General features: G+C 46.7%; 1 protein-coding gene across 5 annotated transcripts; it reads left to right on the plus strand.

The window, feature by feature from the left end:
* Positions 1 to 274: 274 nt before the first annotated feature.
* On the plus strand, positions 275 to 18,208 carry SERBP1 (SERPINE1 mRNA binding protein 1). Of its 5 annotated transcripts, XM_036754406.1 has the most exons (9): positions 275 to 766; positions 2,748 to 2,898; positions 3,551 to 3,694; positions 3,803 to 3,898; positions 4,846 to 4,965; positions 12,078 to 12,255; positions 14,764 to 14,811; positions 16,725 to 16,898; positions 17,811 to 18,208. In XM_036754406.1, exons 1-9 carry the CDS (start codon positions 370 to 372, stop codon positions 17,865 to 17,867), a joined length of 1,365 nt encoding a protein of 454 aa, XP_036610301.1. In that variant the 5' UTR covers positions 275 to 369; the 3' UTR covers positions 17,868 to 18,208. The 5 variants fall into 5 exon arrangements, with proteins under 5 accessions (XP_036610301.1, XP_036610302.1, XP_036610305.1 ...); XM_036754407.1 differs by lacking the exon at positions 14,764 to 14,811; XM_036754410.1 differs by lacking the exon at positions 14,764 to 14,811 and having other exon boundaries at positions 4,891 to 4,965.
* Positions 18,209 to 19,651: the final 1,443 nt, after the last annotated feature.

Here is a 19,651-nt window from a genome sequence, read left to right on the forward strand (position 1 = left end):
TCCTCGCCGGGCAGGAGGCGGGGGCGGGGGGTCTGGAAGCTGCAGGTGCTCTCGGCTCCGGGCCTCCCCGCCCCCTTCCTTCGCCGCGCCGCGCCCCGCCCTCCCCGCTCCGCTTCGCGCCCGCCGCGCGCGCTGCCCCCTGGGAGTTGTAGTCCGCGCCGGCGCAGGCACGGGCGGAGCGGCGCCGGCCGCCTGCCCTTCCCGGCGTACCCCGCGGCGCCGGCGGCTCCCGGATGTGTGCGCGGCGCCGGAAGAGAAGGCGGTCTCTCTCTCGGCCCGGCCATCTTGTGGGGACGAGCTGAAGCAGGCGCCGTCGGCTCGGCGCGGCCCGCTGCAATCCGTGGAGGAACGCGCCGCCGGGGCCCCATCATGCCCGGCCACCTGCAGGAAGGCTTCGGCTGCGTCGTCACCAACCGGTTCGACCAGCTATTTGACGACGAATCGGACCCCTTCGAGGTGCTGAAGGCGGCCGAGAACAAGAAGAAGGAAGGCGGCGGCGGCGGCGGCGGCGGCGGGGGCGGCGGCGGGCCCGGGCCCAAGAGCGCGGCGCAGGCCGCGGCCCAGGCCGGCGCGGGCGGCGGGGGCGGCGGGGGCGCGCCCGGGAAGCCGCTGCGCAAGGAGTCGCAGAAGGACCGCAAGAACCCGCTGCCGCAGCAGCCCGCGCCGCCCAGCGCCGCCGCCGCCGCCGGCTCGGCCACAGCCGCAGCCAACGCGGCCGACAAGAAGGACGAGGCCCCGCCGCCGCCCGCCGCGCTCAAGAAGGAAGGTGCGTCGGGGAAACTGAGGCCGGGACGGGGGGCGGGGGCCACGTGCAGCGCCGGGGATGGGGGGGAGCCACGTGCGGCACTGGCCCCGGGGAAACCGAGGACGGGCGGGAAAAGGCGGCACGTGGCGAGCTGGGCCCCGGGAAACGGAGGCCGAGGCCGCCCGCCGGGGCCTCCTCGTGGCCGGGCCGTGACAGCCCCGAGCGGCACGGCCGGAGCCTTCCCGGGAGGGAGCGCGGGGGGGCCGGGGCCCGAAGGAGGCTGAGAGTGGTGCGGCGCCGCCCGCCGAGCCCGGTCCGGGTCCGACACAAAGCGGGCGCACGGCTCGGTTCTGTCGGTCTGGGAAAGAGGCGGGCGCTGTAGGGGGCGGAGGGTCGTGCGGGGCGGCGATGCGGGAGCCTGAGAAGGTGCGCGGAGAGTCGCCCATCCGCGCCGGGCCTGGGCATCCCGCACGGGGAGCAGCGCGGTTTAACCCGCAGCCGCCGGCTTCTCCATTGGGTGAATTCTGGACTTGGGGGGCGGGAGGTGGAGGTGTCGCAGACGGTGGTGGAAATTAAAACGTGCATGCTCCGGGGTGGATGATCCGAGGGGCTTTTCGGAACGCGGTCATTCATTGAGATTTGGGGGGCCGGTAGATCCCCACGGAGCGCGTCTGGGGTGTGGGAGCCATTGTTCACGTGGGTGTGTTTGGCTCGATCTGCCCCTTCCGCAGCTCCACCCAGATGCTCCTCCACCTTTGCCTGGGTGCGAGGTTTGACACAGCTTGGCGCTAGCACGTGCGTGGCTAACTTTGAGTCCTTAGAGAGGGGCTCCGCCACGTGCCGGCTACGGATCAGCGTAGCACCCCCATCCCTTCATGATGTCCTGAATAAGGACTGCGGTGAAAGTGGGGTTAAAGTCTGTACCGCGGTGTGATTGGCGGGGTTAGCAGGCTGCCCAGCCTCGCCTTCTTAGAGGGCTGCAGGCTCTTGGCATCGGGAGGCTGGAGTGCCACCATTGACTCGGTGTAGCGCCCAGAGGGATTCACTTTTTGTGTCTGTGAAGTTTCTAAAAGAATAAAAACGTCAGTCAATATTTGGGTGCCTGCTGTGCGCCGGGCACCAAGGATTAAAAAAGGAAAAGAGAGTTCCTGGCCTCACGGAGCTTGCTTACAGGTAGCTGAATCAACAGGTCAGATTGGTTTGTTTTTAATAAAGGACTAAGCGGCAGAAACACATTCTTAGGAAAAGCAGCCCTTTGGAGCTTAGCCTCTAGAAACCTCTAACAGGTAAATTCCCTCACCTGCTTAGCCCCCTGTTGAGGCGATGTCTGTCATGTCATGTGGGCAGCAGCACCGGTGTCTGGGAAGGGCTTGGGTTCCTAGGGCTCCTCCATTTGCCAATCCGGTACTTTGCTGTGTACTTCGAAATTTTTAATTTGGCAGAATGAGGAAATAGAATAAAATTCTGTTAATTCTTTTCAGGAAATGCTGTGAGTGCAAAGCAGCGACTTCTTGGGCTTTTCCTTGAGGGTCAGTCATTGAGCAAAATAGGGCTTACCTGTGTGGTGTGCGTGTGATTTGTGTCTTTGAAGTATAGTTTGCAGGTGCTTACATGGTCTGTCTGAGGTGACTGTCAAAACAGTCCTTCTGCAGAAGAAGAATGTTGTCATTTCTTGATTCTTAAAAAACATAAATTGAAGATCAGTAGAGGTGTAGAAGAGTTAGGTTAAATTACTCCTAAAATGCCACAGCAAATGGTTATTGAGAAGGAGGGCTGTTGGCCTCAGATGGGGTTTAGAGCCTCATTCTAAAGGGTAACCTTGTAAATATCTAGCACATGCTCCCAGGGTTCCTGATACAACCTTTTCTAATCGGCTGTGTTTCCTTTAGGGAACTCGGAGGGAGGAACAAATCGCAACATCTCTTTTTTTAAAAAAATTTCCTAATAGGTTTTTTTTATGTGGCAAAAATAATCTGCTTCTGCATATTATCTATCATTTTAGGGATAAGACGAGTTGGTAGAAGGCCTGACCAGCAACTTCAGGGTGAAGGAAAACCAATTGACAGGAGACCTGAAAGGCGACCACCTCGTGAGCGACGATTTGAAAAATCGATTGAAGAAAAGGGTGAAGGAGGAGAATTTTCAGTTGATAAGTAAGCCTTCGATCTTTTGTCTTCATTGAGATCTTTTCAAGGGTCATACCTTATTGAAGACAAAGTCTAAAGTTTCACATCATTACTAGCTGCAGTGGCCTCAAAGTAGTGATTCCTTAAATTTGTTGCTTCCCCTCATCCTCATTTGAAGGTTTTCTAGTTAAAAACTTTTATTACTGTAGTTAAACTCAGGTTTGTTTGACCCACTGTTAGATTTGGGGGAATCTGATGTGTCACCTCTTAATCCTTAAATTCCTCATAAGGAGATAACTTTGCATAACACTTGAGCCTATATGAATTTTTTTTACCATTCCATACTGCCAGATTTTTAAGTCAAAACAAATATAGCTCCCAGCTTTGGTGTTTTTCACATAGTTTAAGCATAACAAACCTCACTGTCATAGATTACACATTTGTTTTAGTATTAAAATGATCTGAGGATGTCTAAATCCTAATGAAATACCTTCAGATAGGCATGTGTGAAAAGATCGTGAACCCTATATGATCATGTTGGGTATGCCAAGATAACTCTTTATAGTAATTTTGTAAATGTGCCATTCCTTTTTTTCTTGTGTTCCATGAATTGTTTACATTTATAAGTCTCGATTCCGTAAATATTCTTAAAAGATGGCAATTTTTGCTTACATCCTAGGCCTATCATCGACCGGCCGATCCGAGGTCGTGGCGGTCCTGGGGGAAGAGGACGTGGTGGCCGTGGCCGTGGAATGGGCAGAGGAGATGGTTTTGACTCTCGTGGAAAGAGAGAATTTGATAGGCATAGTGGAAGCGATAGATCGTAAGTCTTAAATTTATTTTTTGTGCTGACTTTAATTTAATGTTCATTTTAGTAAAATTTAACTAGTTTCTGTCCTCAGTCACTATAATGTTAACTCAGTTTTGTTAGTTCTTTCTCACATTCACATTTCAGTGGTCTGAAGCACGAGGACAAACGTGGCGGAAGCGGCTCGCACAATTGGGGAACGGTCAAAGACGAGTTGACGTGAGTTGCCTGCTTTCTTAAAAGTAGAGTTTCTGTGCTCTGTGTTGGCTACACAGGGCATTGTGATTGTGCCAGCTTCGGCCCCGAGCCTTGTTCTGGACTGGCTAGAACGAGCAATAGCTTCAAAAGCAGAGGGTCCGGATTCAGATCCTGCCTCTGTCACTGACTTCCTGGGGGATCTTGGGACCAATCACTTACCATCTCTGGGCCTCAATTTCTTCGTCTGTAAAATGAGGGGATTGGGCTAGATGGCCTCGGAGGTGCCTTGAGCTCTAACAGTAGACTCATGATTGCAGTAAGAAGAATGACTGTTGTTTGTCTGTGCCTCTTCTGTGCTGGGCGAGTGCCTGACAAATGCATGTCTCCTTAGAGCCTCACAAAAACCCTGGGAGTCCATTTTATACTTGGAAGCTGAGGCAGACCATGGTCTAGTGACTTGCCTGCTATTACCCTGAGGCCAGATTTGAACTCGTATCTTCCTGACTGTACCACAAGTGATCCTAAAATGGGTGTGTTGTGTTAAGGGATCTCTTTCCGTCCCCATGGGCTGAAAAATTCTATCATTAGTAAGTCGGAATTTACCTCAAGTTGGAATTTTATTCACTATTCAGTTACCCAAGTTTTCATTCCTTTCCCAGTATTCATGAAAAGTGCTGTTCTCTTAGAAAAATTACTCGTGTTATTTGAATAGCATTTTCAGTGACTCGTATTCTGCTGTTTTAGTTAACAACAGTTCTAAGCGGTTCAGGTGTGTTCTGGTGGTGTAGCAGTTGAACTAATGTATCTGAATCTTGATCACAGCCAAGGACCGATGCCTTGATTCATTTCCTGGGAGTTCATCAATGTGTTGGGGTGGGGGGAGATATTTTTATTTGGGTAAAAGGGCCATACAATGGGCAATGTATAAACGAACCAGATGCCTTTCTTGTCTCTCTTTCTCTCCTTAGAGGGGGCCCCCAATACACTCAGAAACAAATGTCTTATAATTGCAGTGACTTGGAGCAAACCACTGTGACCGAGGAGACACCTGAGGGAGAAGAGCATCCAGTGGCTGATACAGAAAATAAGTGAGTTCTGGTGGTTGGCAGCAGAGCCAGCCCTTGTCCTCTTGTTCTCCCCCCATCCCCAAGCCGTTGCGACTCCTGAGCACAGTCAGTGCTTGTGGACTCTTTGAATGGGGGTATTTTTGTCTGATCAGAAACTGCATTTTGATTGAAAGTAGGATAGTGGTGATGAGGAAGAGATGAGGAAACATTGACCAATTAATTTGGGATCTGGCGCGTCTCCCAAGGGAACTTGGCTGCTCTGTTGGGGTAGAAAGCTTCACTTTCAGAGAGTTCAAGAATTGGGAGAAGTTGTGGCAGTGCACGGCACCTGTTAAGGCTTTTGATGGAGCTGCCCTTCCCTTGTGAGGCTCCAAGGGCCCACTCTTTCCAGTTGACATTGAAATAGGTTTTGTACCATTTATGTGTTTGACAAATCCTTGGATTCTTGTATCTGAATAATACAGGTTTCCTTTTAGATCAGCAGAATCTAATTCTTTAGATCAGCAAGATCCTAATTCTGAGAGGCCAGGTGGGTAGCTAGTGTTTTAACACAGTTCTCCCCTAGCCTTCCAGCCTTGCCAAGTGCGTGAACATACATAGTCATTTTTTCCCTGTCTAGGTTTTAAGCCAGAATGAAAGATACATACTAATGTTCATATCCCCTCAGGACAATCTGGTTTGAAAGAGAAAGGCACTTAGATAGCTTACATAGAATTCAGGTAATAAAAGAAGTACATCTGGAAAATCAAGTGAGTTAAAGTCAAGCTAGTACATGAAGCAGGCTGCATAGCCATTTTGTCATGTTTTGGTAAGTTGGATTCATCTGGTTTAGTGCTAAAGTGCCTTTAGTTTTATATTTGCTCCTTTAAGACAGAAACGTGACAGACTGCCGACAGCCCCCACCTGAAATCCTGTCCCAAGTCATCAGTTACGCCAACAGATCGGGATGGTGAACATTTGCTAGAGGAAAATGCCTCAGAAAAGAGAAGGGGTATTAGAAGCAAAAGCGTTAACCAAAGTGATGGGGGGGGGGGATTGGGAACATCTGGTCACAGGACAGTGTGGGGAGCGTTAGCTCCCCCCTTGGGTATCTCTTGCATTCTGTCCCCCTCTTGCCTCACCTACATCTGAAAGCATTTGCACTGTTCTGTACCCGTGGGGCGCACCCCCAGCCCCTCTCCACTCCAGGGCGCTGAGCCTCTTTACAAAGCTTTTCGGGTTGTGCTCTCTGCTTTGCTAGAGTTGAGTCTGTTTCACTCTTCATCTTCCTTTGATTTAAACTCTTAAATCCTTCATAGTTGTCGTGCCTTATGATACATCTCATCCTTAAAGAAATTCGATTAGGGTGTTCAGAGCTGAATTGGGCTAGCCCCCTAACCTGCTGGCATGGGCTTCCTGCAAGGAGCCTTTTCTGATCACCCTGCCTGTTAGTGCCCTCTCCCAAACTGCCTTGGATTTATTTTGTCCATGTTTGTGAATACCTGTTGCCTCCCCGATAAATGGAAGCACTTTGAGAGCAGGGATGGCTCCCGGCCCCGTGTCTTGTCTACTTCATCCAGAGTATAGAAAACTTGTAGGTTAGGTGATCAGAATGAAATGTTGGACAAGGAGTTTCTTAACAGGCCCTACCTCTGTCCAGCGTAGGGAGAGATCACTTGTCTTTTCAGAGAGCCTATGATGATGCTTTAGGGATATGTAGGTTCTTCCGTCAATGCACCTTACAGCTCATATACAACTAGATACTTAGTCTGGCTAAAACAATTCATAACTGCAGCCAGTCTGGTGATGGCCAGCTGCTGATCAACACTGACCTGGCAGTGACATGGTCTCCAGGACTCTCCTTGAAGCCTTTCCACCTGGTACCTGCCAACAGCAGGCTCCTGGTGTCTTCTCCAAGCTCCACACCACCTCCATGCCATGGCAGAGCCTTTTTATCATCCCTTCCTTTTAGACATTCTTTTTAAATTTTAAACTTAAATACAAAATAAGAAAATAGAAACATTTTTAGCTTAAATACAAAATAAGAAAAGGAGAAAAAAGGATCGCCATGTGCACAGCAGAGCATGAGCCAGGATTTTAAAATATAAGACAATAAACTTACATTGCAAGAAAGCCTATATAGTACTACACATTGGGTTCAGAGGTAGGCATTCTTCTTGATTGACCATTCAGTGTCTTAAGAGTCACCTGGGTTTTGTTTTTTTTTGGGGGGTGGGGGTGGGTTGTGAGTGCTAAATTTATTTCAGCAAGTATCTTAGATACATGTTAGGTGCTGGGATTAAAAAGATGTAAAAACAGACCCTGCTTTGTTGTGGTGGTTTTCATGCTTATGTAATTATTAATTTGTTAGATGTGCATTTCTCAAATGCTTTTTGTGCTCTATAGGACATGGGACACCAGAAAACCCAAAACAAGATAGTTAATAATCCCTCTCTCAAGGAACTGAAATCGTCTTAATTTGGCTGTTCGGATGTAGTTGGCTGCCATAGACTTTGACATTGGATTTCTTTTCCTTTGTTCATTTCATCTGACCTCCAAAACTCTAATCTTGATCTTTCTCCTGAACTCTATATGTTTCTAGAACATCTTTTCTTCCTAAACCTGTATTTCCCAATTGGCACATTTTTATCAAAGAATCATGGAATTAGACTCTATTAGAAAGAACCTCAGGCAGATGGGAATTGCTGGCCATGTCACTGACAAGTTGTGGTCAAGCCTCTCCTCAGTGACTTTGAGGAAGGAGGCCTTCCAAGAGGGTGCAAGGACAGACTTTGAGGTGGTTGTCATTGAGTTTTCCTTTACAGGGATCCCAGGTTTATCTCTGCAGTTTCCCCAAGTGTTTTTCCTAGGACATTGACTCCCTCTTCACATCAGCCTTCCAGGTACTCGAAATCAGCTATCCCTTCTATACATCTCTTCATCATCCTTTGTGCCTCCAAACAGTTTTTATTTGGTCCGTAGCCTCTGGTCAGTCAGTAAGCACTGATATGAACTGGGTGCTGAGGATAGAAGTCCCTGCCCCCAATGAGCTTAGTCTCCAAGGCAGGAAGGAGACAAGGACACTGCAGAGGAGGGTAGGATGGTACCCAGCCCTGGGGCATGGCTGAGAGATCCAGAGAAGGGCAGCTGGGTAGCTCCTGGCCGAGGAGTCCTCAAGTGGAGGTTGCGGGGGGGGGGGGGGGGGGGGACGACGGACGGACGACGACTGTGCTTTCCAATCCCAGTGGTCCCTGGGTGGTGTCCTGCATTTGAGGTGTGAGTAGCAAGGCTACTGTGATCCTGGAGAAAGAGGTTCCAGGCAGGGGGTTCAAAGCTGTGCAGCTAAGGGAGCAGTGCCTGGCCTGAGCGCCCACCTTACGGGAGGCCTGGGGGCAGCAGAGGACACTCAGGAAGGTCCTGAAGACTGGAGGGGAAGACCCGGGGGCAGCTGGGTCACCTTCCTGGGCACCAGGCACCTTGTGGAAGCAGAGGCCACAGTGGTGGTGGTGGTGGTGGTGGTGGTGCTGCTGCTGCTGGTTGTCTTTCTCGCATTTGAAACCTGGGTCATGTTTTCACTTCTCTCCCTCAGTTCCCATGTCTGGCCTTACTCAAGGGCCTACCCTCAATGTCTTTTATCCTGAGTTTACTCAGTACATCTCTCAGACCCGATGAATATTTGGCACATAGCAGACAGTCTTCGTCTTGTTTAAGCGGGGAGGATTTCTTCCAATCCTGCCTCTTTGTGCTGCGCTTTCCCCTCCTCCAGGCTGCTGTGTCATCAGAGTTGGGGGCATGGTGGCTGTGTTGGGTGGGGAGGCCCTGTTCCCTCATTTCCTCTGAGGTCTTGGGGCCTAATCCTTGGTTTTACAGCAGACCAAGCTGTTTGCCACAGGGTACAACCTGCCTGGGTCAGGTTAGCCAGCCCCTCACTCTCAATCCAACATGCTCCCTGCTGCACTGCATTGCCTAGTCTGTCCAGAAGCTACTGTATGCTCAGCACAAAGGGTACAGAGACAAGTGAGACTGTCACTGCTTTCAAAGACTTCTCGTTTCCTCGGGAAGATAGATTCATAAGCAAGTAAACAAGGCATATGTACAAGTAATTGAGGATGTGTGGGGTGGGCTTGCCACAGTAATGGGTTTGGGACTCAGAAAAGAATCCAGATAAAATGTCAGGCTTTGAGGAAGTCTGGGTTCCAAGGTGCAGTGGTAGGAGAGTGAGAGTCGCAGGGCCAGGGTGGGCTTATTCTGCAAAGATGTGCACAGGCAGACCACCTTTGCCCTGGTCCGGAGCCGTTTGGCTGCTGTGCCAGGGAAGGGATGGGGGAGGCGGGATGTGGCAGACAGGCCCATCAGGAGTCATTCCCAGGAAGCAGCTGGGGCCAGAGGTGGCAAAGGTGTGCCCTTGCTTAATAGTAGTTAGCGTGGTTTGAGAAGGGGAGGGAGTGTTGGGGTGTGGGTGGGCAGGGGCTTTGAGTGCCCAGGCAGAGCAGGAGCTCCCCTGTGGAGGAACATAAAGCCAAAAGAGGAGTGATTCCCCTTACAGTAGCAAATAGAAAAGTGGGGTCCTTCGTCTCATTTTATTCATTGGTGGCCTCAATGGAGGTGGCCTTTACTCTCTTAACAATCCCGTGAAGTCTGAGGCTCTGAGAGATGAAGTGGCCCGGCCTGCTCAGTGGCAGCAGCTCTTTGGGGGCCTTGTCCTCCTGACAAAGCTCCAGACACATGCCATGTGACCCTAGGCAAGCCACTTTCGCCTCTGTCTACTTTAGTTTCCTCATCCGTGAAATGGGGATTATTACTGCACCTGCATCTTAGGGTTGTTGTAAGGATCATATGAGAAATATCAGCACACAGCACGTGGCCCATTTTGGTTTTCAGTCGTATCTGACTCTTCTGTGACCCCATTTGGGGTTTTCTTGGCGAAGATATTGGAGTATTTGCCATTTTCTTATGCAGTTCATTTTACAGAGGAGAAAACTGAGTCAAAACAGGTTTAAGTGACTTGCCCAGGGTCACGCTACTAGCTAGATTTGAACTCGGGAAGATGAGTCTTCCTGACTCCTGGCCCAGCGTTTTGTGCACCATGGCACCACCTAGCTGCCTGGCCCATAGCTGGTGCTTCTATTCAGTGGGGCCATATCACTTTTTTCTGTAACAACAGTAAAAGTTAATGATAGCTGATACATTAACAGATGAAAGTATCTTTTGTAGTTTTTCTTACTTGAAATACTCTTATGTTATTTTCCATCAGAATCTGAATCAAGTATTGAAAACGGATCAGCCTGAGATTTTTGGTTCAGGGATGATCCCACTCTGCTCGGGCATGGCTTTGCTTGGCAAGGGCTCTTGGAGGAATGTACAGCAGCTGTTTTGAAAGTTAAATCACAGAGAATTTTGTTTTTACCTCCCAGGTCCTTCCTGCCTTGAGAGTTTGTCATTGGGAATCAAGGGCTGCTTTATGTGCCATCTGCTATGGCCTTTGTGCTTTCCCTCCTGAGGCCTCTTGGTTGCTGGGCCAGATAGAAGCAGCCTCTACAGCTAGTCTGTGCTGGTGCCCGAAGGAGAGATGGGTCGTCAGTCTCTTGGTTGGTTTGGTGGTGTGGAGTTACGGAGTTAAAAGCGAGCCATGGTGGAGAAAGAAAGAAAGGACTGTGGATCTTCCGGCGGTTTGCTCACCCCACATGGTTTAGACCCAGGGTTCTCCAAACTGACCACACACCTGAACAAATGTAGAGTTATTTAGAAGTTAGATACTATGTCTTTCTTTGGGATAATGTCCACCTAAGGACGATGTCCATTAAAAAACTCAAAAGGATGAGATAACATTTGAAAATATTTTATGATACAAAAACCCTTTTGCTCTCAACATGCTGCTAATGGTATTCAGAGCAACAGGATCAAATGTGCTGTGTCATTTTTAAAATAGTTGGCTTAATTCAGCAACGCAATGATGCTGTCCGCTTCTGAGTTTAATTCCTTTTTGTATTTGGTTTCTGTCATTGTTGTAGCTGAAAAAAGCTCAGTGCTGCGTTCTAATGGTGGCAGGGTGTCGCAGATGTCAGTGGCCACTTAAATCCTGAGCTCTCCAGAGCCTCATCTGCCCATTGGGTAAAGGCTTCTGCTGAGATTCACCTGGTACATTTCCATCTTACCTGATGTCAGTCATTTTTTTTAAAAAAACCATGTGGCTTTTTGAAATTTTATACTGGTTTCAAAACAACTCACCATCTCCTCCCCCACCCCAGCCCCCAAATTCTCCTCCCTTCCCATTTCGACATGTCAGGGACATAACTACACTCCCGGGTACCCAGGCTCTTGACTCTCAGTGCTGTCCTTGACTCTTCCCTCTTACTCAGCCAAAGGGCTCTCATCTTTTGCCAAATCTTGTAGTGTCTCTCTCATGTCTCCTGCATCACTCAACGACAAATTTTTCTTTCCTCAAGTCTCTCCTCTGCACTCCCATCCAGCCTCCATTCAGCGGCTGAGGCAATTGTCCTAAACTATAGGACTGGCCTCTGCCTCCAGGATCATATAAGAAAGTCCTCAGTTTGGCACATAGAGCTTTTAACAACTCAGCCCTCTCCCTCCACTAGGCTACTTGCTGTCCTTACCCCCAACTCTCCCCAGCCTGGCTTTCTCTCAGTGCCAGGAAGACCCCCTTCTTACCTAGCTTCCTTCAGGACTAAACTCCAGTTCCACTCCTGCTCTTTCACCCTTCAGGGATTAGCACAGTGCCTGGCACTTGGGTCAATATTTAATAAATGATTTTTGCCTTGCCATAGTCTCACCGCTGCAATGGGGGGGGGGGTGTAGCTGAGCTTCCTTTTTCTCATCTTAACAAATTACGAAATAATTATTTAATACTTTATTTTTATGGAGGTACTATCAGTAAATACCTGTGAGGCATAAAATGACTTGTTTATCAGATTCTTTTGTAGAAGAAATTGCTGTACAGGGTCCCAGAAGTCTCAGTGCTGTTCCAAGCTTTATTAGCTTATGCTGCCCTAAAACATTTGGACGCCCTGCATTTACTTGTCTGACTTAGCCTTTTGTGGTGTTTTGTTCGTTGTATTTTTTTTTAAGTGTGTACAAGTGGGGCAAAATAGTGTCCTCTCCTCACTTCTCTTTCTTTTGAATCATTCTTTTCACAGAGAAAATGAAGTGGAGGAGGTAAAGGAGGAGGGCCCGAAAGAAATGACCTTGGATGAGTGGAAGGCTATCCAGAACAAGGACCGGGCAAAAGTAGAATTTAATATCCGCAAACCCAACGAGGGCGCCGATGGGCAGTGGAAGAAGGGATTTGTGCTCCACAAGTCCAAGAGTGAGGAGGTGAGTCGCACCGACCTTCTGGATGCTGGGGTCAAGGTGTATCTGGCATCCTGTGGGATGGATGCTTCCCAGCAGAACACTTGGATTCTGCTGGTGTTTTCAGTGCTTGGGAAATGAATACCTTGGCTGCTTGCATGATCCTTTCCTAAGATGTTATTGTTGAGCTGAGAGAGTGTGAGCGCTTGGGGCTGGCAACGCAGTGGTGGGCTTGGCCAGCCTTCAGAATTCTGTCTGAGAGCCTTGGTTAGACTCTGCTTTTTACAAACTTCTGTCAAGTTGTGCCTGTAGTGTGTGGATGTGGGAGTAAAGCCAGATAGTAATAAAGAGGAGGCTAGAAATGTGGGCACATGTGGAAGCCCTGGGGAAGGTCACACTTGTCCTGGCTTTGGCCTCTTAAGCAGCGTCCTGCTATTGTCCACCTAACTCGAGGATCACAGAACCCGGTGGGGCTCACCTCAGCGTCCTTCTAGACGCTATCTTGACTGGTCCTTTAGGTCCCCACATGAACATGGCTAGGCCTCTGCCTTACTTACAGCATCTGCCTGGAGATGAGACCTTTGGGCAAATGGAGCGCCCGGCTGTTAGCAGTCAATAACTATTAACTGTTTACTTTGTGCTGGCCTCTTTGCTGCTGAGGATGTCTCCTACCTTTATTGACATTTGCACCGATGTCTTGGGGTTGTTGGCCTCCCTCATTCCTGGTCAGCAGCATCTTGGGGGTGGGGGTGGGGGAAGCTGGACAAGGTCTTGTTGAAATTCTCAAATCAGTAGGGTCAGAAACCGATCAGCTGGGTTTTAATTGAAGGATGAGGAGCAGGTGTGGGAACAAAGCATGGTCCTTGTATGCGTTCATCCTGCTAGTTGTGTGCTTGCTGGTTACCAAAAGGTACCAGGTGTTCTGCTGGTGGCGCAGGGAGGCGAGGCCATAGAATGGTGGGCGAGAGCAGCCCTCCATCGTGGTGGGAAACTGGGCATCTGCTCTGTCCTAGCATTGGACGCTAAAAAGATGCATTTTTAAAGATGAGCAAAACTTGGAATTCAAAGAAGCAAGAGTGGGCAGAGGGATCTGAGCCTAGAGCTCATGGAGTCATTGACTATATTGTATGTATCTTGGCTGACCAATGAACCAGACTTCTTGCCAAAGGATGTGCTCAGGGATTGGCCTTCTCTGTCCCCTGTGACTGCTGCTTTCTGCTTTGGGGGGAAGTGGGAAGGGTGAGGTGTGAAAGATGATGAAGAATGACATTTTAAGTATCTGGTGACATCTTCACTGAGATCTTAAGGCCTGCTCCTCCTCTTTTTCTTCCACTGATTTCATCTTTCAGAATTCGGGGAGTTACTCTCTACCCAGCTCTGGATTCCTACTCAGCTTGCATGTAAACGCCAGGTCCAGATGGGGGAGGGGAGAAATCGAAGGAAAGGCGCTTTAATAGTGAGCAACAGAAGCCCCAAAAGATTTAAGACAAGAATTATTTACAGACCTTACTGGGAAGTCATTGCTCATTCCCTGAGTGAGGCCCATTGCTAGTCAGAAAAGTCTTCCTTAATTTCACAGAAGAGATTATTTGAGTCAGGGAGTAATTAAGTGAGCTGCTTGTTATCAAAAATTCCCTGTTTTTTTTTCTTGTTACTATTTTAACTGTGGATGTCCTACCCATAATGAAGATAAGTAGATAAAAATTGGTAGCTTCGTTTTGCACCTGTAATTTACCATTTGGGACTTAACCTTTTCAGGGACACATATGTTAGAGTTAGGTGTAATGAAAATATTCGTAACATTTTAAGAAACACATGCCTTTCACCACCTTCTCGTAGAAAAATCTCCTTAAAAGGTTAAGTACGAGATGCTGTAAAGTTAAAATTTTTCTTCTGGGCTTTATTTCATAAGAACCTATTTGCAGTTCTTCCAGAGATGCTCATTTTATAATCCATGCTGGTGGAAGGAGCAGCGAGGTAGTGGTCAGAATAGGGACTGGGCTTCCATAGCAGCCCACCTCGTACACAAGAGAAAGCAGAGTCTTTAGGAACATTGATGAAGGCTTTCGTTGTAGGATTCCTCCACATGGTTCTGTCCTGGGCTCTTATCAGGTGGTAGGGACCCTTTGTGCTGGCAGCGTCAGGGAAAGTTGCATGTGGCAGATACTGACTCACTTTGATCTGGCCCCAAGTGCAGAAGATGACAGTCTAGCTGCCCAGGGTCAGAAGTGCTGTGACAACTGGATGGGATCCAAATTCTAGTTTGAACTCTGGCCGAGCCAGCACCAGACTACTTTGTGGCCTCAAGTTTGTGCATTTTGTAAAACTTAGGAATAAGAAAGTGGTTGAGCGTGACCCTAAACATGACCCAGAAGCCCTGTTCCTCCTGAGCCCCCATGGTAGCTGTGCCTTTTTGTGTTTGTCTTGGCCTTTTCACTTTAGAAATTTCATGTTCCTTTTTTTTTTTAATTCCATATGTAATCTCATTTATTCCTTTCTCCCCCTTTTCTTGGGTGTGGACCAATACCTCAGACGAAGGGAATGGCAGAGGTGCAGGGGAGCCCTGTGGAGTCAAATGAGGTGCTCATCTTTTCATTTGTTTCTTTTCTAGTTTTAAGATGGTTTCTTATGCAGAGAAGCTGTAGCGTGAGGTTCCCATTCCATTTTCCCCTTGTTGAGGTACTCCGAATTGTGTTACAGATCTCACCAGTTGGGTGGTCATTAAAAGGTTTCCTGGATGCTTGCAGTGTCCGCAGCACTTGGCTGGCATGGTCAGTTGGAATCGCTTCAAAGAAGCAACAGAATACCTTCTAATTGCTTACTTAGCATTTTTAGAGCCCTTTCATGTTTGTGATCTTCTCTGATCCTCATGACTAGCTCTGTTTTACAGATGAGGAAACTGAGGCCCAGCATGGTTAAGTGACTTGAATTGCCACCCGTCACACTCATATTAGTGACATTACTAAGATGAACCCTCTGATCTAGATCCACGTCCACCGCTCTAGAACAAAAGATACTCTAGTCAAACTACCTGGATGCTCCTTGTCCATTCGCTCCATCTGCCCAGGGTTCTGTCTTTGGGCAGTAGCATCTGCCTTGGAGGCTAGGTGGGGGCGGGGGGAGGGGAATCCCTTGAGTTAGACACACCGGTGAGCCTTCCTTCTCTTGTCCTCAGCATCTTGTGGTAACCCCGAATTGGGAAAATTGTGTCTGAGTGTTCTTAGAATCCAGTTGCTTTCTCTTGTCTAGAAGTGTCCATTGTAAAAAGACCGTGGAACTGAGGGTTATACAGTCATTGGGTATCATTGGGAACCAGTATATTTCAAGAGTATCGTTAAACCTCAGTGGATATTGCACAGTGTTTGTTTCTGAACGACTTATTACATTTGGAGATTTCATTCAGTCTGTAAAGTTTGAAGCCTTTAATACTCGGTTACAAAGGATGACATTTGTTTTGGAAGTAGATTTTCCAAAATTTAAGAGCCAACTTAATTTTTCATTACTGTTTGGTCAAATGAGAAAACGTTTCTTAGCCTTTCAGGCTTTTGAGACCGCATAAAGGCCTCCGTCTATGTTACTCTAATCCTAATGTGCTGTGGACATTGTCCAGAATTACAAATTCTTGTGTGCATTTACAGATTTGGGATCATAGACATTTTTATGACTTTAGGCAAACCTAATGGAAATTTTGGGTTGTGTCTGTTACAAAATTTGGGAGCCATTCTTGGCTTTGCCAAAGGACTCGCAAAAATACTTCTTTAAGTAATTCCTATATTATGTTTAAAGTAGGCTTCAATTTATGTATGACTTTCTAGGAATGTGCCTTTTACACAAAAGTACCATTTTCACTTGTATACATGGCCATGTTTAGTTCATGTGAACATGTATATGTGTGTATGTTACATGTTTTAGTAAATTCTGTTTTGATAAACTATAGATGAGACCGAAGCCAAAGATCCTGGGAATATTGTCAAATAAGACTTTGATGTCTCTTCGTTTAGTGACAACTTTTAGATGTCAAAACATAGTCATATGTAAGATGGCATAGGGGTGGTGAACTTAAGGCAGGTGATATTCTTCATTAATTACATTCAGTGCTGAGATCTGTTTTCTATCTGTTGATGTTCTTATTTGAGGATAAATTTTTTAAAAATCCAGGTATGTTGAAACTCTTTTTGAATCATGAATCTACAAAGAAGCCTTTTGTTTTTAAACTTTTAACCTATTTGGAAAAACTGGGTGCATGGTGCCAAGATAGCAGGGGGGAGACTGTCCTTGGGGACATCCTATTCTGTGCTGCACCTCAGATGTGGTTTGCTTGGGGAGCATTTTTTAGGCAGCCTCAGTTCTAAGGCAAGTTGGGAAGGGGAATCTGTTAGACTGGAAAGAGGTTCTGTTCTCACTGTTGTATAAATTTGAATGTTTTTATCTTTCAGGAGAACAAGTACCCATCATGACTCTTAATTACTCAGTGACTTTCTCTTCCATTACAGGCTCACACTGAAGAATCTGTGATGGATCATCACTTCCGTAAGCCCGCCAATGATATCACATCCCAGCTGGAGATCAATTTTGGAGACCTTGGTCGCCCGGGACGTGGCGGCAGAGGTGGGCGAGGCGGGCGTGGACGTGGTGGACGGCCCAACCGCGGAAGCAGAACTGACAAGGTATGGACTCACAGGTGCCACCCAGGTCAAATTCATGTATCAGCAGGCCTCTCTCCGAAAGAAGACCCAGCTTTCGGAAGCCATTTATCCTGGGAGCAGGTCGAGAGGGAGGCCGGCCTGATCCTGAGTATCTCTGCCCGTCATTGTGTGGTCTTGCCTGCTCTGCTCTTAGTCTGGGTCTGCATTCTCGAGCATCTTGGAACGTGGCTGTGTGGGTGCAGTAGGGCTTGATGATTTCTATCATGGGCCCAGAGCAGTTAGAAAACTGCCAGTGATCAAGAGAGAGAATGGATTCCCAACAGCCGATTATTTACTAAAAGAAATATTGGTGCCACAACCTGGCCTTCCTTTTATTGGATGTGTTTGTACTGATTGGAGAGACTTAGAATTGCCCCTTTCCTAGAAAGATAATTGGCTTTGTGCTGTTAAGCACAAACTTGTCTCCACTGGCTATGTTGGGGCTTAGCAGCAGCTGTTACTAGAAGAGAATATGAATGCTAAAGTCTTTGCTGTTAGCTAAGTGCTCTTGGGGATGGGGAGAAGAGAAATACTACCATGCTTATAACTTATAAGGAGTATTACTCCAAATTTAAGTTTGTTTTGTTTAAAGTTCTTATAGTCTGAGAAATACAGTTCACATTTTTATAGTAAGCCAGAACCTGCTTTAGTAATGTTAACACTGCACTCTTAATAACCACTTTTATATGGCTTATAGAAATTGCAAACAAATCATTGACATGTGACCACTTTTTTGTGCCCCAGAGTTTTATACTCTGTGAGTTGTTTGAAATCAGCCATGATGTGTCTGCGAAGAGGGGGTGGTGGAATGGAGATATAGTGGGTCTGGGTGTATGTGCTTTGTGGCTCACTTGAGAGAAGGTCCTGGTTAACTTGTCTTTGTTTCTCTTCCAGTCAAGTGCTTCTGCTCCTGATGTAGATGACCCAGAGGCTTTCCCGGCTCTGGCCTAAACTGGACGTCCTAAGCCAACCCCGGTTCCTTTGTGGACCCTCCTCCACGAGGCTTGCATGCTTAACGATCCTAAACGACTAAGAAATTTTAAAAAAAGACTGTCATTCATACCATTCACACCTAAAGACTGAATTTTATCTGTTTTGAAAATGAACTTCTCTCGCTACACAGAGGCAACAATATGGTAGTCAGTTTTGTATTTAGAGATGTAATGGTAGCAGGGATGTTTTCATAATTTTCAGAGATTATGCATTCTTCATGGATACTTTTTTGTATTGCTGCTTGAAAATATGCGTTTCCAAACTTGAAATATAGGTGTGAACAGTGTGTACCAGTTAAAGCTTTCATTTCATTTGTGTTTTTTAATTAAGGATTAGATGTTTTCCCTCAACTACAAACTGGTTTTAAATATTGGACATTCGTTTTCTTTAGCACCCGCTTTGCAGTTTGTCACATGTGGTCAAAGGGGACATGTACACTTAATTTGGCAAACTTGATGCAGTGTGGAAGAGTAATTTCTGAAGTATTTTAACTTAGTTTGAATCATTTCAGTCTTGGAAGGACTGTTGTGGTAGCTTTCATGTGTGCTAGATGTTTCTATAGAGATGGTATCAGTACTTGAAGAGATTCCAAGCACATTGGTTGAGTCACATCACTCTTGATCCAGCAGTAATGCATGGTTCATTAGGCAAAAGTAAGGCCTATTCACCCTTTCAGCTATCTACACTTTGATGTGAAACTTTTCTCTCTCAATTTAAAAAAAAACTAAAAATTAGAGTCCTTGTTGGTAAGTTGTTTAAACTACTTACTGTTGGTGAGAAATTATCCTGTCATATAAGATAGGTATGTGGGGTGGGGGGAGGTATTCTGTAGGGTGGGGTGGGAAAAGGGCTTGATTTGGTTAATGCAGCATATTGGAACTACTGCAGAATAAGTGGCCATTCGGTATGATTTACGTGTGTCCAAGGTTGATGAGAAAATGTGTATCTTTCCATTATTTGGAAGCTGTGTTCTGAAGAAACCAAAGGGCGCTTGCTAGCTTGGGGAAAGGGAGGGAAGCTTTTAATTTCCTGAAGGAGAAAAGCAGACTGTTTTGAAATAATGGGAACTAAAGCATGCTGCCTGAAATACATACCAAAAACCTCTTACTGTTTTCTGAATTTGCTGTATGACTTCCTTATAGTTGCTGACAGTTGAATGTGTTGGTTCTCTCCCCTCCCCGCATTGAGAACTTCTCCCCTTATGGAAAATTAGGTTAATAATTTATCCTTGTGAACAGGTGCATCACCACTTTCCACAGACCTAACTTGGAGTTAGCAACTAATAAATGGTTTGGGTTTTTTTTTTTTTGGTTTGCCACATTTTTTAGGAAACAGAATTTTTGTTTAATGCTAAGTACTTTAACTCATTTGTAAATTTTTTTTTAACCAAGGTAGTTAGAAAAACAAATAATGCCCTATTTAAAAAAAAAATTACAGGCCAGGCCAAGTATTAGAGAACTTTGAATATGAAAACAGCAAACTCTGGCTTGCTTAACTAAACCTTTTCTACAGAAAAGTTAACTTGTATAAGAGTATTAATACACGTGTATTGATTCTTTAATGCATTCACTTCATTTATCTCTAGAGAGGAGTATATACAGTACAGTAAGGAACTAGGTTTTCCCTTCCACATGATCTTTCTGTGCTGGTGTTAGTAAATCTTGACACTAAGCATGTTCTTTCTGCATTGGTGCTAACAGAACATTCTCCTTCAAGTACCTGATGTCAAGAGGTGTAAATAG

This window comes from Trichosurus vulpecula, chromosome 4 (assembly GCF_011100635.1).
Source record: "Trichosurus vulpecula isolate mTriVul1 chromosome 4, mTriVul1.pri, whole genome shotgun sequence".
NCBI lineage: Eukaryota > Metazoa > Chordata > Mammalia > Diprotodontia > Phalangeridae > Trichosurus > Trichosurus vulpecula.

Coding starts and splice junctions, on each gene's coding strand:
- SERBP1 (XM_036754406.1), top strand. CDS start 370: ATGCCCGGCCACCTGCAGGAAGGCTTCGGCTGCGTCGTCACCAACCGG. Junction 767..2,747: donor CGCCGCGCTCAAGAAGGAAG/GTGCGTCGGGGA, acceptor CTATCATTTTAG/GGATAAGACGAGTTGGTAGA. Junction 14,812..16,724: donor GCCCTGTGGAGTCAAATGAG/GTGCTCATCTTT, acceptor CTTCCATTACAG/GCTCACACTGAAGAATCTGT.